Source organism: Mirounga leonina, unplaced genomic scaffold (genome assembly GCF_011800145.1).
Source record: "Mirounga leonina isolate KUSES-001 unplaced genomic scaffold, KU_Mleo_1.0 Mir_180, whole genome shotgun sequence".
NCBI lineage: Eukaryota > Metazoa > Chordata > Mammalia > Carnivora > Phocidae > Mirounga > Mirounga leonina.
In genome coordinates, this window is record NW_023270469.1 from 11793926 (window position 1) to 11809749 (window position 15824).

Consider the following 15824-nt stretch of genomic DNA (forward strand, 5'->3'; position numbering starts at 1 on the left):
GATCCCAGGGTCCTGGGATCGAGTCCCACATCGGGCTCCCTGCTTGGCAAGAAGCCTGCTTCTCCCTCTCCCATTCCCCCTGCTTGTGTTCCTGCTCTCGCTATCTCTCTCTCTCTGTCAAATAAATAAATAAAATCTTAAAAAATAAAAAAATAAATAAATAAATAAAACTGTGAAGACATTGCTCCACCAGGCTTCTAGAAGTCTGAAGCCATTTGGAATTCTTGAATATTTGTATATGACCTCATACCCCCCCACCCCCCCACCCCCGTCCCTTTGGAGGTTTTTAGAATTTTTTTTTTATCCCTGGGATTCTAGCCAAGTACCAAGACCCCCAACATTGAGAAGAACCAATTCCTTTTTGCATCTTTTTCTAGCTTCTTGTCACCATCTTATCTCTTCCATTGTGTATACCAGCTCAGATTCCCACTGAGAAAGAGAGAAAGTTAGTATCTGTGTAATTCTCTTACTTTGACATGGTGTGACAGCTGGAGGGAGTTTGCTCCCTGTAGCAACTCTGTATACCTGGATAATTCTTTCTGGCAGATTCTGACAAGATGTTCAGTTGGCTGAGTATTGAGTTAGCTAATTGCTCCAATTACATCTATTCAGTGTGGGTTTTAGCTTCAAAGCTGAACTCAGGCATTGCTTCTGGCTCGTAACCTAGTGCTGTAAATGACTTCAAAACTAGTCCCCCAAAACCAAACAAACAAAGGCAGCCCTGCATAAGGTAGCCAGTGGCAAGGGAAAAAATTCATTTGCCACACACAGCAAATGAGGTCTCCTGACCGGATCGTTCCAGAACTGCATTTTCACATCGAATAAATCCAAATACCACTTTTGTTGTTGTTTTCTTTGCAAATTCTGTTATCACGGAGATCAAAAAAAAGAGGGGGCAAAAGATTCGTTCAGCATTCCCCTTAATTCTGCCCCTTATTTGTGTTTCAATTAAGATATCTTAGGGGTGCCCGGGTGGCTCAGTCAGTTAAGCATCTGCCCTGGGCTCAGGTCATGATCTCGGAGTGGGGGATCGAGTCCCGAGTCAGGCTCTCTGCTCAGCGGGGAGCCTGCCTCTCTCTCTCTGCCCCTCCCCCTGCTCAATCTCTCTGTCTCTCTTTTTCTCTCTCTCTCAAATAAATTAATAAAATCCTTTAAAAAAATTTAAGGCATCTTAGCCCCTGGCAGCCCAGATTGCAGTTTATGACAAGATCATTGAACATTCTGCAGGCGCTCAGGGTGGTGCCAAGGCCAGCCTAGGACAAATTCCAGGCTACTGACAGCCATTCAGGGGGGTCTGCCATCTGTTGCAGTAAACAAATGCTTTTCCTGTGCCTTCTCTGAAGTACTTAGTTCCATAGAAAACCTAGCCAAGGGTGGGCAGCAGCTATGAGATTAGCCAGCACAGAGAATTGGTACTTTAGTAGGTATCATTATTGGAATCTATTTATAATGTGTGAGGTTGATATGTTTTCTCACTATTCATACGTTCTTTTAACAAATATTTATTGGGTGCCTACCATGTGCTTGGCACTGTGCCAGGTGCTCGGGTTGTATCAGTGAACAGAACAGACATTGGTTCCAGCTTTGTGGAGTCTCCTCTCCAATCCAGCATGGAGCTAGACAGTACACATGACAAATAAACTACGTGGTGTGTCAGAAAATGCTAAGTGTTATGGAGGGAAGGAAAATCTGAGGAGGGTAGGGGATCAGGAGTGTGGGGTGAGGGTGAAGAGTTGACTAGCACAGAAGGGGTGAGCCTCACTAGGAAGTTGAGCCTTGAACCGAGACTTGACAGCAGTGAGCAAGTGAACCAAGACAGTGTCTGGGAAGAGGGTATTGAGGGCAGACGGAGGTCTTGCAGGCCCCACAGAGTGAGCGCATGCCTGAGGCGGGATGATGAGGGTAGTCTCAGGAGAGGAGGTCTGACAGGTAAGCATGGCCTAGTGTCGTCACCATCCGGTAAGATGTGGCAAGCTGCTGCAGGCGAGATCCACTGTGCGGGTGGGTATAGAAGGCCAGAGTTTGGGACAGAGGGCTGGGGCAAGCATAAGAAAGACACCGTGGGTAGAGGCCTAGAACTGGTAGGTAAGCTTTGGGCCTGGAGGAGGTCACTCAGGAAGCGAGTGTAGATGGAGAAGAGCCGTCCAAGGATCGGTGCCGGAGAACTTCCAGATGCCTTCAAAGAAGCTGATGTTAACAATCAGGTCCAAACTGGGGCTGTCCTACAGGCTGGGGGACTATTCTAGATTAAGATCAGCTTTTCTTGGTTTGAAGTTTTTCAGACTGAAAAGTTTGGGGGTGGGGGAAGAAGTCAAAACTTAAAATCTACTTTGCTGCCACAGATGAATTAGCCTCAGAAAAAGAAGCAGCAAGTCCTCAAGTACCAGATCCACTAATTTTTCTCTAGCAGCAGCAAGATTTTAATTTCTTTCTGGATTCTAGAGCATCTTTTCAAGGACTTATGAGAATAAGAGTGGGGACAACAGGAAATCCTGATTATCTGCTCTGTGCCAGGCGTTGTGCTAAGTGTTTTCACGTACACTGCGGGCGTTATTAATCTCCTTCTGGACGTCTCTGTCCCAGCTTGTCCTCCTGGCAAATTCCTTCTCGTCCTTCAGACTTCAGACACCCCCACCCCCCTCTGCAGCCTTCACGCTCCTAGTGCAGTGAACAGCAGTTTTCTCCCAATGTAATTACTTGTTTGCATATCTGTCTTGCATGAATGAATCAAATGAGCGTAAGAAACCTGTGTCCCTAGCTACAGTGGCCAGCAGAGTCGGGCACAGTGGAGGCACTCGGTAAATAAGGGCTGACCTGATGAATATCTCATTTAATCGTCCGCCTTCAAGGCAGTTACCATTATCCTCATTTTAGTAATTGGTTAGTTGTGGCTCAGAGAAATTAACTCGCCTGGGATTTAAAAACAACAAAAATTAAGTGGTAAGGGCAGGTCTCTGCACTGAGTGCTGAGCCACTGTGCCCCACCGTTTTATAAACACAGATCCAAACGAGCACTGGTGATGTCCAGGCAGTGCTCATATAGTCCAGTGTTCTTGTCTCAAGTCTAGATTTCTGATTTTCCTGCCCCTCGAGAAATTTCTATGTGACCATCAGCATAGGGGACAGATTGGGAGTTTCAGTGCATTTCCTGTAGGAAGTTGTAATAGTTAAGAACTGAGAGACATGTTGCTTCTGAATGCTTTAAGATAGTCTTAAACCTAGGATTTAAAAGTATTAGTTGAAAAAAAAAATAAAAGTATTAGTTGAGGGGCACCAGTCGGTTGAGCGTCCGATCCTTGGTTTCGGCTCAGGTCGTGATCTCAGAGTCAAGAGATCGAGCCCTACGTCAGGCTCTGCACTCAGCTCAGAGTCTGCTTGAGATTCTCTTTCTTCCTCTCCCTCTGCCCATCCCCCCTGAAATAAATAAATAAATCTTTTAAAAAAAGTATTAGTTGAAAGAATAGGCGAATTGGTAGAGAAAGTAAATTCGTGGTTGCCTAGGCTGGGGACATGGGGATGACTGCTGATGGGTATAAGGGCTTTTTTAAGGGCATGACAGAATGTTCTAAAATTAGGTTGTGGTAATGGCTACACAACTGAATATACTAAGCACCACTGACTTGCATACTTTAAATGGGTGAATTCTTTAGTATGTGAATTATATCTCAGTCAAGTGGTTTTAAAAAGTATTAGCTGAGAGTAAGAAGTGATTGGTCATCAGATTTTCCAGCACTCTTTCAAAATCTGAGTAAATTTAGTAGCTTCTGTATTTGAGTTATTGTCTCCAGTATCTTCACTCTTAGAGGAAACCTCTTCCCCAGTACAGCTGCGTAGTTTTGGGGGTCTGTTATGTTGTGCTTGCTTGTTTTTGTTTGAGCTGCAGGAGTCAGGTGAGAGCGTCAGCGTTTCCTAGCTCCAAGCCTCCTTCCTTCAGCTGGGCAGTGAGAGTGCTGAACGCGCGCACGCCATCTGCCGAGTGACCCGCCGAGCCTCACGGGGACAGGAAGGGCATCATGGAGCCACTCTCTGTGCCCATTCCCCCACGCCTGTCCCAGGAGGGGGCACAGACTCACAGGCTCCTCTGCTGGCTGGGGGTCAAGGAGCTACGGGTCAGAGCTGCAGTCTTATTTAATTCCCTCAAACCATCTCTTAATGGCAGGGTTGGCCAGCCGTGTTTCAGCAGACCCTCATCTCTCAGCCAGCAATTGCTAAAGCTTTTCAAACCTGGCCATGACCCATGGTGGATCGTGGTCGTAAAGGCACGTGCTGTGAGGGAACCCCAGAACACAAAAAAACTGAATTTGTTCAGCGTTCGTGTATCACTCATGAGTAGGGTTGGGTGATAGGAACCTTGTAGAACAAGCCTCATTTCTGAATGAAAAAGCTGCTGTAGCAACCCTTGGCTGGCAGATAAAGGAAGGAGGTTCAACTTAAGCTTTCTCTTGCCTGAGAGATGGAGGGTGGGAATTCTTTTTGGTGGTTAGTGATGCAATGGGTAAAAATCTCCCATTTATTAAAGAGAAACTATGTTGTGGTTGTACAGATTGCCCAGCTGTGGTTAGCGTCTATGAAAACCATTTCCTGCGTGCAGTAAAAAGAAAGTTTTCTGCTTTCTCTACCAAACTCCGTGGGAACGGACATTTCTCTTTGTTGAAATCCACTGCTCTGCCTTAGCAAAGTGACCTCCTGGGCCCAGGCTGAAACAGCCCCCTCCTTTTGATCGCCTCATGCAGGTAATTGCTTCCCAAGGACTCCTCTAAGTGCTGGATTGGGAGGGTGCCGTGACAGGGAAGCCGCTGATGCTGATGCTGGTGTGCCCCAGCTTTTTGAGGACAGGTAGGAGCAGTCCGGGGAGGTAGGGAGGTTGGAGTCTAAGCCTCTTTGAGTTGCCCATTGAGGTTAGCAGGATTGCAGCTTCTAGGAGGCTCCAGAAGATACCCTAGCTACAGAGTGAGCGAGCGATGTTGAGATTTGGAGTCAGGGCCCCAAGCAGGAGTGCCAAGTGCTAAGAAATGACCTTTTTTACCACTTCAGCCTCATCGAGTGAAAGGACCATAAAGCACGCTCCCTTCCAGACAGAACTTTGAGATGTCAGGAATCCCAGCTGTGTCCGACTTCCATACCCTCTCGTTTGGAATGTAGCATGCTTCTTTAGGAGTGAGAAGTTTGGAACGGAGGAGGAGTCCTTTTGCAGGATGTATGGTAGCCAACGCAGATGAGTTTCATTTAAAGCCGTGTGGTTCATGTGCCTAGCCATGTCTAGGAGCGCAGGTGTGACTCATATTCCATGAAGTCACCATGATGTAAAACGAAAGGAATATTTCTGGTCTGACTGAGGGCACCCCCACATCCTGAAACTTTAACCTGATCTCAACCTGGGAGGTGCCTAGGAATATAACATTTATTTTATGTTGACATCCTGACATTTGCTTGAGGAGATAGAGACCTGTCTGGGAGAAAAAGAAAGCTGAAAGTCACAGAAAAAGCAGAATGCTGCCGTTTGAGAAAGCATGCCAAGTCCCTAATCAGCAGTTAGCCAAACAAGCCATAATTGAGGCACATTTATCTTCTGTGCCCTGTGCTTTGCTTCTCACGGCAGCTGGTTGGAGAGATGTCCTGTTTGCTCAGCTATGTTTCCTGGTGGGAGTGATCCGCGTGAGTGTGGCTCCTGCCCTCAGACCAGGCAGGTGGTCCGCAGACCACACTGGCTTAGCACAGTCCCAGGAGAAAGCCAGCAAGGCTCTCCTTTAGAGAGGGCACCGACTGTTAGCAGCCGGGTCCTGATTCTGCCTCTTGTCTTCTTTGCCTCTGTGGCTGCTATTGGTTGGGAGCCCCTGTGGAACCAGTATCTGGAAAACAAGCTGTGCCCTCCTCAGTTGAGCTCCCAGGCTCAACTGCATAAAGAAAAATGCCATTATGGGCTCCATTAGAAGCTGTATTTAATAATTCCTTTAAAATTCTGCCTCAGAACTGTAAATGGTCTATTCGTGTTGGTCAATAAATTATTCTTCCCAGCTGTGCCCGATCATACAAATTAAAGCAACAGCAGTTTGCACCTCAGGGAACGCACCCCCCTCCCCAGCACAGTCCCCATTCCCAATAAACTAAAGGTTCCCACTTTGGAGAGCCAGGCCTTCTTCACTCCCCAGCTGCTATAAAATGATGGAGGCCCTTGCGCGCTCTGCCATGATCCCCACCATGGGAATAGTGTAAGGAAGGAAATGGCTGGGGCAGAGGCAGGAAGGGATGTGGCATTATCTCTTTAACAGGGAGTGAGATGAAACCACAGGGGAGTGGAACAAAGGAGAAGGGAAATTCAGGAGTATCATTTCCTAGAGGTCTCATGGGCCGGCCAAAAGGGTTTTTTTTTTTTGCCACTGACTTCTGTCACTTAACCCTTAGGCATAGCACGCCCCCAGGCCCTTGAGAAGAGTATCCGGGTATCTGAGTGAGTGCTTCCATGTTGGCCAGAGACCTCTGGACTCACCATTGGCCTCTCCAGTCTAGGACTCCGCTGACGATCCTATAACCCTTGGCCTTTTCTCTAGCTACTGCTCTTTCACTTTTTAGAGACTTTCTTACAGCCAGAGCTTTATGATCCCTTTGAGATTTCCTAAATATTTGTCCTTCAGATAGGATCCTTCACTTTTTCCACCTCAGTCTGTCCTGAGACATTGCCAGGGCGTTTATAGAGTGAGATACCAGGAATAAGTAGCAGTCAAAACTTCCTGAATGTCCCGGGAGTATTAGCCTACGTAGTACACATTAATTACAAATTCGTTACAGAGGGGAGAGTATACCTTTACAAGTAAGAGCTCTGACAGCACCCCCCTCTGCAGCAGACCACACCGAGCATCAGTGCCCTGGGCGGGCCCGCCTCTCCGCCCATCACTGTGTGGTGGTGCAGTAAGTAGTACCCAGCCTCACCTACCTGCCTACTTGGCGTAAGAAACAAACCCTAAACGGGCAATATTCCGTTAAGACTGCCAACCTGGACTCCAAAAACTGGCAATGGCATCAAAGACCAAAAATCGAACAAACAAAAGAAAAGGCAGGAGACTCTGCTAGATTAAAAAGTAAAGGGGGGGGCACCTGGGTGGCTCAGTCATTAAGCGTCTGCCTTCGGGTCAGGTCATGGTCCCAGGGTCCCGGGATTGAGCCCCACATCGGGCTCCCTGCTCAGCGGGAAGCCTGCTTCTCCCTCTCCCACTCCCCCTGCTTGTGTTCCCTCTCTGTCAAATAAAAATAAAATCTTTAAAAATAAAAAATAAAAAGTAAAGGAGGCTAAGGAAACGTCAGATGTAGTGCCTAGAAGGAGGGCATGGGACAACTGTCAAGGCCATCTGGAGAGGCATTGAGGGGAATGTGAACAGGGACTTTAGATGACACCATTGTATCGATGTTACAGTTCTTGGGTGCAGTGTGAGCTGTTGATGTAGGAGAATGCCCTTACGCATCACGTACCCAAGTACTTAGAGGTGAAGTGGCATGATGTCTGCAACTTACTTCAAAGTGGTTTCACACCTCCAAAACAGAACATTTAAATAGGGAGAGAAAGGGGGGGAGAGAGTGCAAATGTGGCAAAATGTTAATAATGAGCAAATCTAAGCAAAGGGCATTCAGATAATAGTTGTTTCTGCTTTCAAGTTTTCTGTCAGCGTGACATTTTTCAGACTAGACAGTTGGAAATTTCTGCCAGACCACACCAGAGTTCTTGCGCTGAGTGTTGCCGTAGCCCACCCCTCAGAAGCCGGAGTGGAATGAACGCTCAATTTCAAGCTCACACTTGCCCAGCTGGTAGTACAAGGCCTTGTGCGTTTCCCCGCAGGTTTCTCTCTGCATTATACGTGTGAGCCAAGCACTGCAGGTGCCTATGGGCACCAAGGAAGGGCGGGGGAGGGACCCGTTCCTCCCGAGCACTTGTCTAACTTTGACCTTCTTTGAAAGGCCTGCACTAGGCAGATTAATAAAAACAAGCAACAATAAAAAAAACAAACAGTGGCCCTTTGTGGCAAGACTCCCCAGCCCACTGAACTGGCTGGTTTCAGCAGCACAATAGACCAGTAGAGGACTATTCGTCACAGAGAAAAGGGACATTAACTTTCCCTTGGAGTGTGATGCTAATGAACACTGTCTAGCAGATCCCAGAAAAAAAGCTTGCCCCAGAAAAAACGTCCTTTTCATTGTCACTGCAGAGCCCTTAACCCCAGTTACTTGTCTCAAGATGAATGGCCTTGATTACAATAGAGACCAGGAGACGGTGTGGGTAGAGGAGAGCAGTTCACGGCTTACTGTGAATGGATGGTGCGTCCTGTCCCGGAAGAGCTGTCCGTTTCCATAGAACCAAGTGAGCTGGAGTGATTGGGCTTCCAGCATCAGCTGAGAGGCCAGAGCAGGGCACAAACCGCCTCTGTGCTTCACAGACAAGAGCTGGAAAAGGCTTTCTGTAATACATTGTTTCAGGAGAGATGAAAATCCAAGACTATGCCACCAGAATAATCAGGTTTGTTTCAGAGACATGTTTTAAAGATGTAGCACAGCTGAAATCAAATCAGACAGAGTTGGGGCACCTGGCTGGCTCAGTGGGTTAAGCATCCGACTCTTGATTTCGGCTCAGGTTATGATCTCAGGGTCGTGGGATCGAGTCCCGTGTCGGGATCCATGCTGGGCGTGGAGCCTGCTTAAGATTCTCTCTCTCCCAGACGAACCATGAGAGACTATGGACTCTGAAAAACAAACTGAGGGTTCTAAAGGGGAGGGCGGTGGGGGGATGGGTTAGCCCGGTGATGGATATTAAAGAGGGGGGCATATTCTGCATGGAGCACTGGGTGTTATACGCAAACAATGAATCACGGAACACTACATCAAAAACTAATGATGTAATGTATGGTGATTAACATAACATAAAAAAAAAAAAAGATTCTCTCTCTCCCTCTCTCACTGCCCCTTCCCTTGCTCACTCTCTAAATAAATAAATAAATAAAATCTTAAAAAAAAAAAATACCAGACAGACTTAAGTATACTTCATTCTTGGATTGGTGTAAGAGCAATAGAATTGAGTGGCAGATCTCTCTTGCTATTTGTATAAACGCTGAAGCTGCTACCATTTGCTGGCCTTTACGTCACCTTTTGCTGAGAGATGCCACTGGGTGGGGGGGGGCTGGCACTTTATCAATGTTAATAATAGATTCAAGAGTACTGACAATTTTTCAGCCACGAAATGTTTAAGATCATTTGAAACTTCTTGTCTGACTTCTGATTTTCTACTTTCCTGAGCCCAGTGTCCCATAGAATACTGCCAGCACAATGTTGGGAAGTGAACGCGATTTAAACTCTCTCCCTATTGTACTGCTGGCTTCCAGGCCATTTCCCTGAGGGGTCTGGTCTTGGGCTTTGGGGAGATTGCTTAGAGATTTGTACAGGTGAGGGGTGAAACTGGTCCAGGGATTAGGGCTTTACTTTTCATTCTTACAGATTTCAGCTAAATCCAAAGAAGGTCTGAAAGAGAACAGTGGTTCCAAGCAGACAACTCTCACTGAAGAATTACCAACGTAAAATATCTTCCCATTTCTCAGGGAGTACCATGCCAATTCCAGACCCTTGTATGGCTCTGGAAAATAGTCCATGTGTGAGCTACAAAAAAAATCCACTCCTGCCTTGTAAACAGATGACAAATACTAAGGAAACTGCGAATCTGTGCCAAAAAATCTTTGTTCCAAATAATTTGCATTTTAGTGGTTATGCAAGTTACGAGACGGAAGGCCTAGTGGAGCCAGGCTCTGTGTGTTGAAGTTCTAAGTAAAGGTCGGTAGTGCTTCCTTGTACATGTGTTGACTCTATCCTTGCTGGTCTACTTTTGCAGCTACCTTTTCTGGCCTGTCGGTTCAAGTGCAGTGTTGACTCTTTCTGCTATGAGAAAAAAATCATTTGGATAAGCCCACTGTCAAATCACGGCGATTTAGTGCATTAAACACATAGTATAGCGAGGCTTTGTGCCACACTGTGAGTGAGGCAAGAATGAGTAAGATGTGGGCTCTGTGTGTAGGGAGCAGGACAACAGGGAAAGTAAGAATGCCACCCCCCCCAAATTAGCAATGATAGAAGTTGAAGTACGGAAGCGATCCCCAAAGGCTATCTGTCCCCAACTCCAGTGGAAAAGACAGGCTGGAGGTCAAAACCACTGAGTACTAGTCCCACGTCTCCTCTTGGGAACTTGGGCAGGTTTCTTAACCTTGGATCTTAGTTAACTCAGCTCTAAAATAGGGAGGTTGAATTAAACAGCCTCTCAGATGGTCCCTCTTTGTGCCCTCACAGTCTGCAGGTACAGTTTGCCTGTATGACGATCTCCTCTATTACATTATCTCCTTGAAGCCAGAGATTATGCATTGTCTATGTGTGTGTCCCCAGTTCCAAGCACAATGTCTGGGATACAGTAATTTCTCAGTAATCTGTTGGAGGAATACAATATGACTGACTCTAAATTCACTCCGAAACCTAAAATTCTATTTTGTGGGCCGGCTGGGTGCCTGAGGCCAATTTTTAAAAGATCATGGGGAAAGATGTGCCCACATTTCCTTCACAGCCAATTGTGGTGTCCTGTCATCCTCTCTATTTCCACTTAAATTATTTTCCCGGCTCCTTTCCAGCACCTCTTGTAAATAAACAGCAGGATCCAGAGTGTCTTGATGGTGGCTAAAAACGAATTGGTTGGTGGATCTGAGTCCATGCTTACAGGGCTGCAACAAAGAAAACAGTTTACTATAATATCTTTCAGACAGACTCTACAGGATACAGTTTATCATTTATTTAGCTGCAGTGAATTTTGTTAAACTTATATTTCTGGTGCTAGAGAGAGGCAGAAGAAGTTTTAGCAAGTTATCGTAAACTTTGAATTCAGAAAGGAAAAAGATGACCTTCATTTTGCCTTTTTGTCCCTTTTACTTTTCTGAATTTCTGAATCTTTGTGTGTGAGGTCTTCACCGGTATCTAGTGTCAGCACAGGACATTGGGTTGGGTGCCGTGGAAAGGGAATTGAAGGTAATCTCTTATCGAGGGTTGACTAGACAGAATGCGTAAGAAAGAAAGGCTTGGGGCACCTGGATGGCTTAGTCAGTAAGCGTCTGCCTTTGGCTCGGGTCGTGATCCCGAGGTCATGATCCCGAGGATCCCTAGGATCGAGCCCCACATCGGACTTCCTGCTCAGCAGGGAGTCTGCTTCGCCCTCTGTCCTTCCCCCTGCTTGTTCTCTCTCTCAAATAAATAAAATCTTAAAAAAAAAAAAAAAAAAGAAAGGCTTGGTAGGAGCCCACTGCCCTCAGCCCTGCTGTCTTATAGCCTGAAAGCCTGCTGCTTAGAGCAGAGGCGAGCAGAGCCCATGCCACTTGGACAGGCTTAGGCTTAGTCTTTACATCGAACTTACAGTAGTTAGGTTGGTCGAGGACTGCAACATTCAGGAAGAGGTGGTTGAAATGCCATTGTTATGTTGGAAACCTGTAGGCAACAACGTGCTGGACATGTCTGAGTATAACATTGTGGGTGTAACTGCCAATGGGCAAGTGAATGGTGCATTTCTTCGGACTTTGCCTTGCAACAGGTGGATAAAGAGTCTCCTGAATGAAATACTATGGTCTTCGGTGGCACAGCTCACCACACTGTAGACCCAAGACCAAAAAATCCGTGGCTAGGGGGACGGGGTGGTCTGTCAAAGCCAACTCTCTAGTAGTACTTTGCCCTTATGGCTTAGGATCCAGAAGATAGAGAAATCTGTGGTTGTGTTGATGTGGTGCCTGAAAGTGCACCAGTTCCTGCTGGGAATTCTGACCTCCCCCTTTCCACAGCTGCCGAAGGCCTGTGGGAGGCTGGTGCTGATGGACTCCGTCCTCGCTGGCCGCTCTCGGCACCACGGCGGCGCTCTCGGAAGTGCTCTGTCCCAGCAAAGGGCCAGCTACCCTTGCCCAGAAGCCGAGGCTTTCCTGCCTGCCTGATTGATGAACCTTCGCGGCAGAGACAGGGCCAAGGTCACGGTAAATGTGCTCTGCAGAAAGCTGTGGTGGCGTGATGCCAGGATTGTGCCACGGAAGCCCCGTGTGAAGGGGGTGGTGAGTGTGAGCGCTCGAAAGCCCGCAGGGACCCCACCTGCCAGGTTCCAGGAAGAAAGGGCTCCCGGTCATGATGAGCCTCTGCGTGTTTTGGCTGCTGCTGTAAATGTGTCATTCACTTTGATTTAGCCTCAAATACAAGACAGGTAATTTTGCTTTTGAGACTGTCAGATTAGGAAATCATAAACCACGTTCATGATCCAATGAAGGCAGACCTGGAAGCTTTTCCTTAAAGCATCTGAGCACTGGTGACAACTTGCTGCTCGTTAGCAGTGGACAAGGCGAAGGGCGACTATGGCTTTTCACCGTTCTGGAACTCTCTTCACTGCTGTGCAGCAAAAGATCATCTTCTTAGGCTTCTCAAAGTGATTTGTCAAAAAGATGGTATAATTTGGGAATACCGTCAGAGCTAGAGGCTGAGAGTGAGAGATGGTGTATAGAGCCTAGGGGGCTGCCCAGGTAAAAGCAGAAATTCTATAAAGAGCTGATTGGTGAATGAATGCAAATGGAAATTACACCCCTTAGGATCCCCCAATTTAAAAGCGTTCTGAACACCCTTCATTTAAACTACAGAGATCTGATTCTCTCCACTTGTTTCTGTGATCCAGGTGACCTCTATTGAGTTCCTACTGTTTGTAGAACTCAGTCCATGTGATGTAGAGAGATTTGGGGATCCAGAGCTTAAGTACCCTCAGAGAGATAGAACGTGCACAGGAAAATAGTGTTGTTCCTAAGCATCTTCGTTAGATTCCCTTCAAAGCAGAACCTTGGATAAGTCTGTTAGCATAGGGCAGTCATTGGGAAGCTGTCCTCGGGAAGTAGGAGTGAGGAGGTAGAGGGAATGAGATGGGGAAGGAGGGAAAGCCAGTACAAGAGTGTGTTTCCAGGACTGCCAAGGGCTCCTTGTCACCAGAACTTCTGAGAAGCGTTCAGAGGACCTCCTAGAATTGCCTGTGTGAGGACAGGAGGCTGGGCCATGTGGCCACAGCCCCTGTCCTCCATGACGGTGGCCCCAATGGCATGAACTCCCATCATATGGCCAGGCAGTGCTTCTGACATGTAGGCAGGGTCGGAGGAGCCCCTGCAGGCAGCAGAGGAAAGCCTCGAGGTGTGTGCTTTTGGTGGATGTTGTCAGCACTGACTCTGAGCTTGCTCAGAATTGACCAGTATGGCGGCAGCTGGAATCAAGAGTCCTCGAGCGTCTGCTATGGGAAGGATCGGTGCCGTAATGGGAGAAGGACTGGGTGCACTAGAAACACCACCAGGAGGCATCTCATCCAGAGATTGGGGCAGGATCTCTAAGCTGAGACAAGACCAGATGAATGGGAGATGAACTGTAGGTTCAGGACTGTATGGTTGGAGCTTAGATGGCGAGGGTAGATGTGGTGAGGGGAGAGCAGGAAGACCTTTCAAGGTAAGGAGCATGTCTTCACTGTAAGAGCAATAAGGGGTCGGGGAAGAGACATTGAAGCAGAAAGACATGATGAGCTTTCTGTTCTAGAAAATTCACCCTAACAACAGCATATTGAATAGATGCCAGGGTGGGGCAAGTGAGTAAAAGTGGGACAGAACAGAAGTCAGGGAGACCAGTGAAGAGACTGCAGTTCTCCGGGTTTGAGGATATAATGGTGAGAACTGGGGACACATAAGTCTCTGTATCCTCACTCATGCTCTGCTCCTGGTAAATACAGCCTGAATGTGTGTGTGCACGTGTGTGTGCGTGTGTGCATGTTTTGATGAGAGATTGTTGTAGGAAGTGAGTTATCTAGAAAAGAATTTTTAGAAGATGGGAATTGAAAGCTCATAGCTGTGTGGAAAATTCATAAGTAAACTGGAAGGTAAAATAGCTGTGAGAAAATATCTCAAGTAAGTTCTCAGCTTAGTCGTGAGACAGCCCAGGGCACCACGCTGGAAGTCAGAAAGACCTTGCTTTGGCCTGGTCCTGCGTTTTCTATTGGCTTGACCTTTGTTGTGTCATTTAACCTCTCTGAATTCTGTTTATTTGTCCAACTCAAAATGAGGATGATGATGCCTGCCCAGCCTATTCTGAATCAATGTTAAGCTAACAGCATGTGGTGGGAAATGACCACAGCAGTGAAGCTAACATCCTTCCGACCAACATGAATAGGACGAGGGTGTGGAGGGTCATGGTTCAGCCCGAGAGTCTTGTGTTCAGTGTGGACACTGGCCTGTCTGCTCACTCTGGGGCAGGAACGGGGCATCCTTCACTGGCCCTGTGCTGCAGGGAGGTGGGTTTCAGAAGGGTTAGTGTGACACTAGATCCTCTCGAAGGCTCTTCCCCCTATTCGGAGACTCAGTGGTCCTCCTTCACAGGCCATTGTGAGCGGAAGATGAGAAAATAGTGAATAAAGCACCTGGAGAATGAGCATTGTAGGCAAGTGAAAGGTATTACTGTTGATGTTATCAGGAGGCCTTGTGATGTTAGCTCACAGAAATTGTACACGTTTGAGTCTCTTACATTTCCAAGGAAGACAGGAAGTAACTTCCAGTTTCCTGCATGGTGGTACACGACGTATTTTAGTTTCATAAAGAGATCAAGGGCCATGTCCCTTCCATAGTTCTTTCCCCTAATACCACCTTCTTACTAACTAGCTGCGTTCTGTTTTCCTTATTTTTTGTCCTGCATTTAACAATGAGTGGAAACATGTGACCTGCTAAAAGACTTGACCTTGGGCATGTGGGGTTTCTCCCACAGTCCATGGTCGTGTCACCAGCAAGGAGAACACAGGCTGTATATTCCCTCCTTTCAGGGTGAGGAATGTTCTCTACCTCCTGGGAAAATCCAGGGTCCTGACTCACAGGAGTCGAAAAGGAAACTGATCTTAAGAGTCCTTTTAAGATACTGTAACTTCTTGCTCATCAGTGTTGGGATCTGTTTCTCTTTCTCTTACAAGCATTCCCTGGGGTTTGAGGGCACAAATGATGGCTGACTCAGCATGGCTGACATTTATTACACCTTTGCTCTGTGCCAGGTGCTATCGTAAAGCACTTGACATAGAAGATACACTGCAGCCCTCTGAGTCACTATTCACTTGGTAGATGATAGGAAGCCAGGGCAGATGTGGTTAAGTAGCCTAAAGTCACACAGAGCTGGAATATGAACGCAGGCATGTGATTCCAAAGCCGTGTCTGAATCATGGTGCGCTTCTCCCTGCCTGCAAGCAGAGACCTGTCCTACAGAGCATACAGAGGGCTTTAGGATTTCCTTTTCCTAGGTCCTTAGAGCGGTCAGAGATGTTAGGCAGGAAAAGTGCATTTGAATTCTGGTCTACTTAAAGTGTTCTCCAGAGCAGACAGGAAGTACCCTAAATACAAAAATGGTTTCCTAAATTAAGATAAATAGCCCGAATCTAGGGAGCCCCATGCCAGTCAGAAAAAACATGAATCAAGAGTTTTTCCACGCTACATGTTTCATTTTTTTTCACTTTCTCTAGGTTAAAAAGATCAAGTGGCATGAGCAGCCTTTTGGGGAAAATTGGAGCCAAGAAGCAGAAGATGAGCACCCTAGAGAAGTCCAAATTGGACTGGGAGAGCTTCAAGGAGGAAGAGGGCATTGGTGAAGAACTAGCCATCCATAATCGAGGGAAGGAGGGGTAAGAACTAGTAGATTCTGTTCCTCTGAAAATTCTAAAAAATCTGAAATAGTTTATTGTGGACAGGCCACCCAGTTTAAATAAGCAGGCACTTTTCCTGGTGAAGCAAATT

General features: G+C 46.9%; 1 protein-coding gene across 1 annotated transcript in view; it reads left to right on the forward strand.

Moving 5' to 3' along the window:
- The window catches only part of CFDP1 (craniofacial development protein 1), a 122678-nt gene that overhangs the window by 95553 nt on the left and 11301 nt on the right, over nucleotides 1-15824 (forward strand). Inside the window, exon 6 of the mRNA XM_035024767.1 lies at nucleotides 15554-15712. Within this exon, the coding sequence (XP_034880658.1) occupies nucleotides 15554-15712 (159 nt within the window). The remainder of the gene's footprint in view (nucleotides 1-15553; nucleotides 15713-15824) is intronic.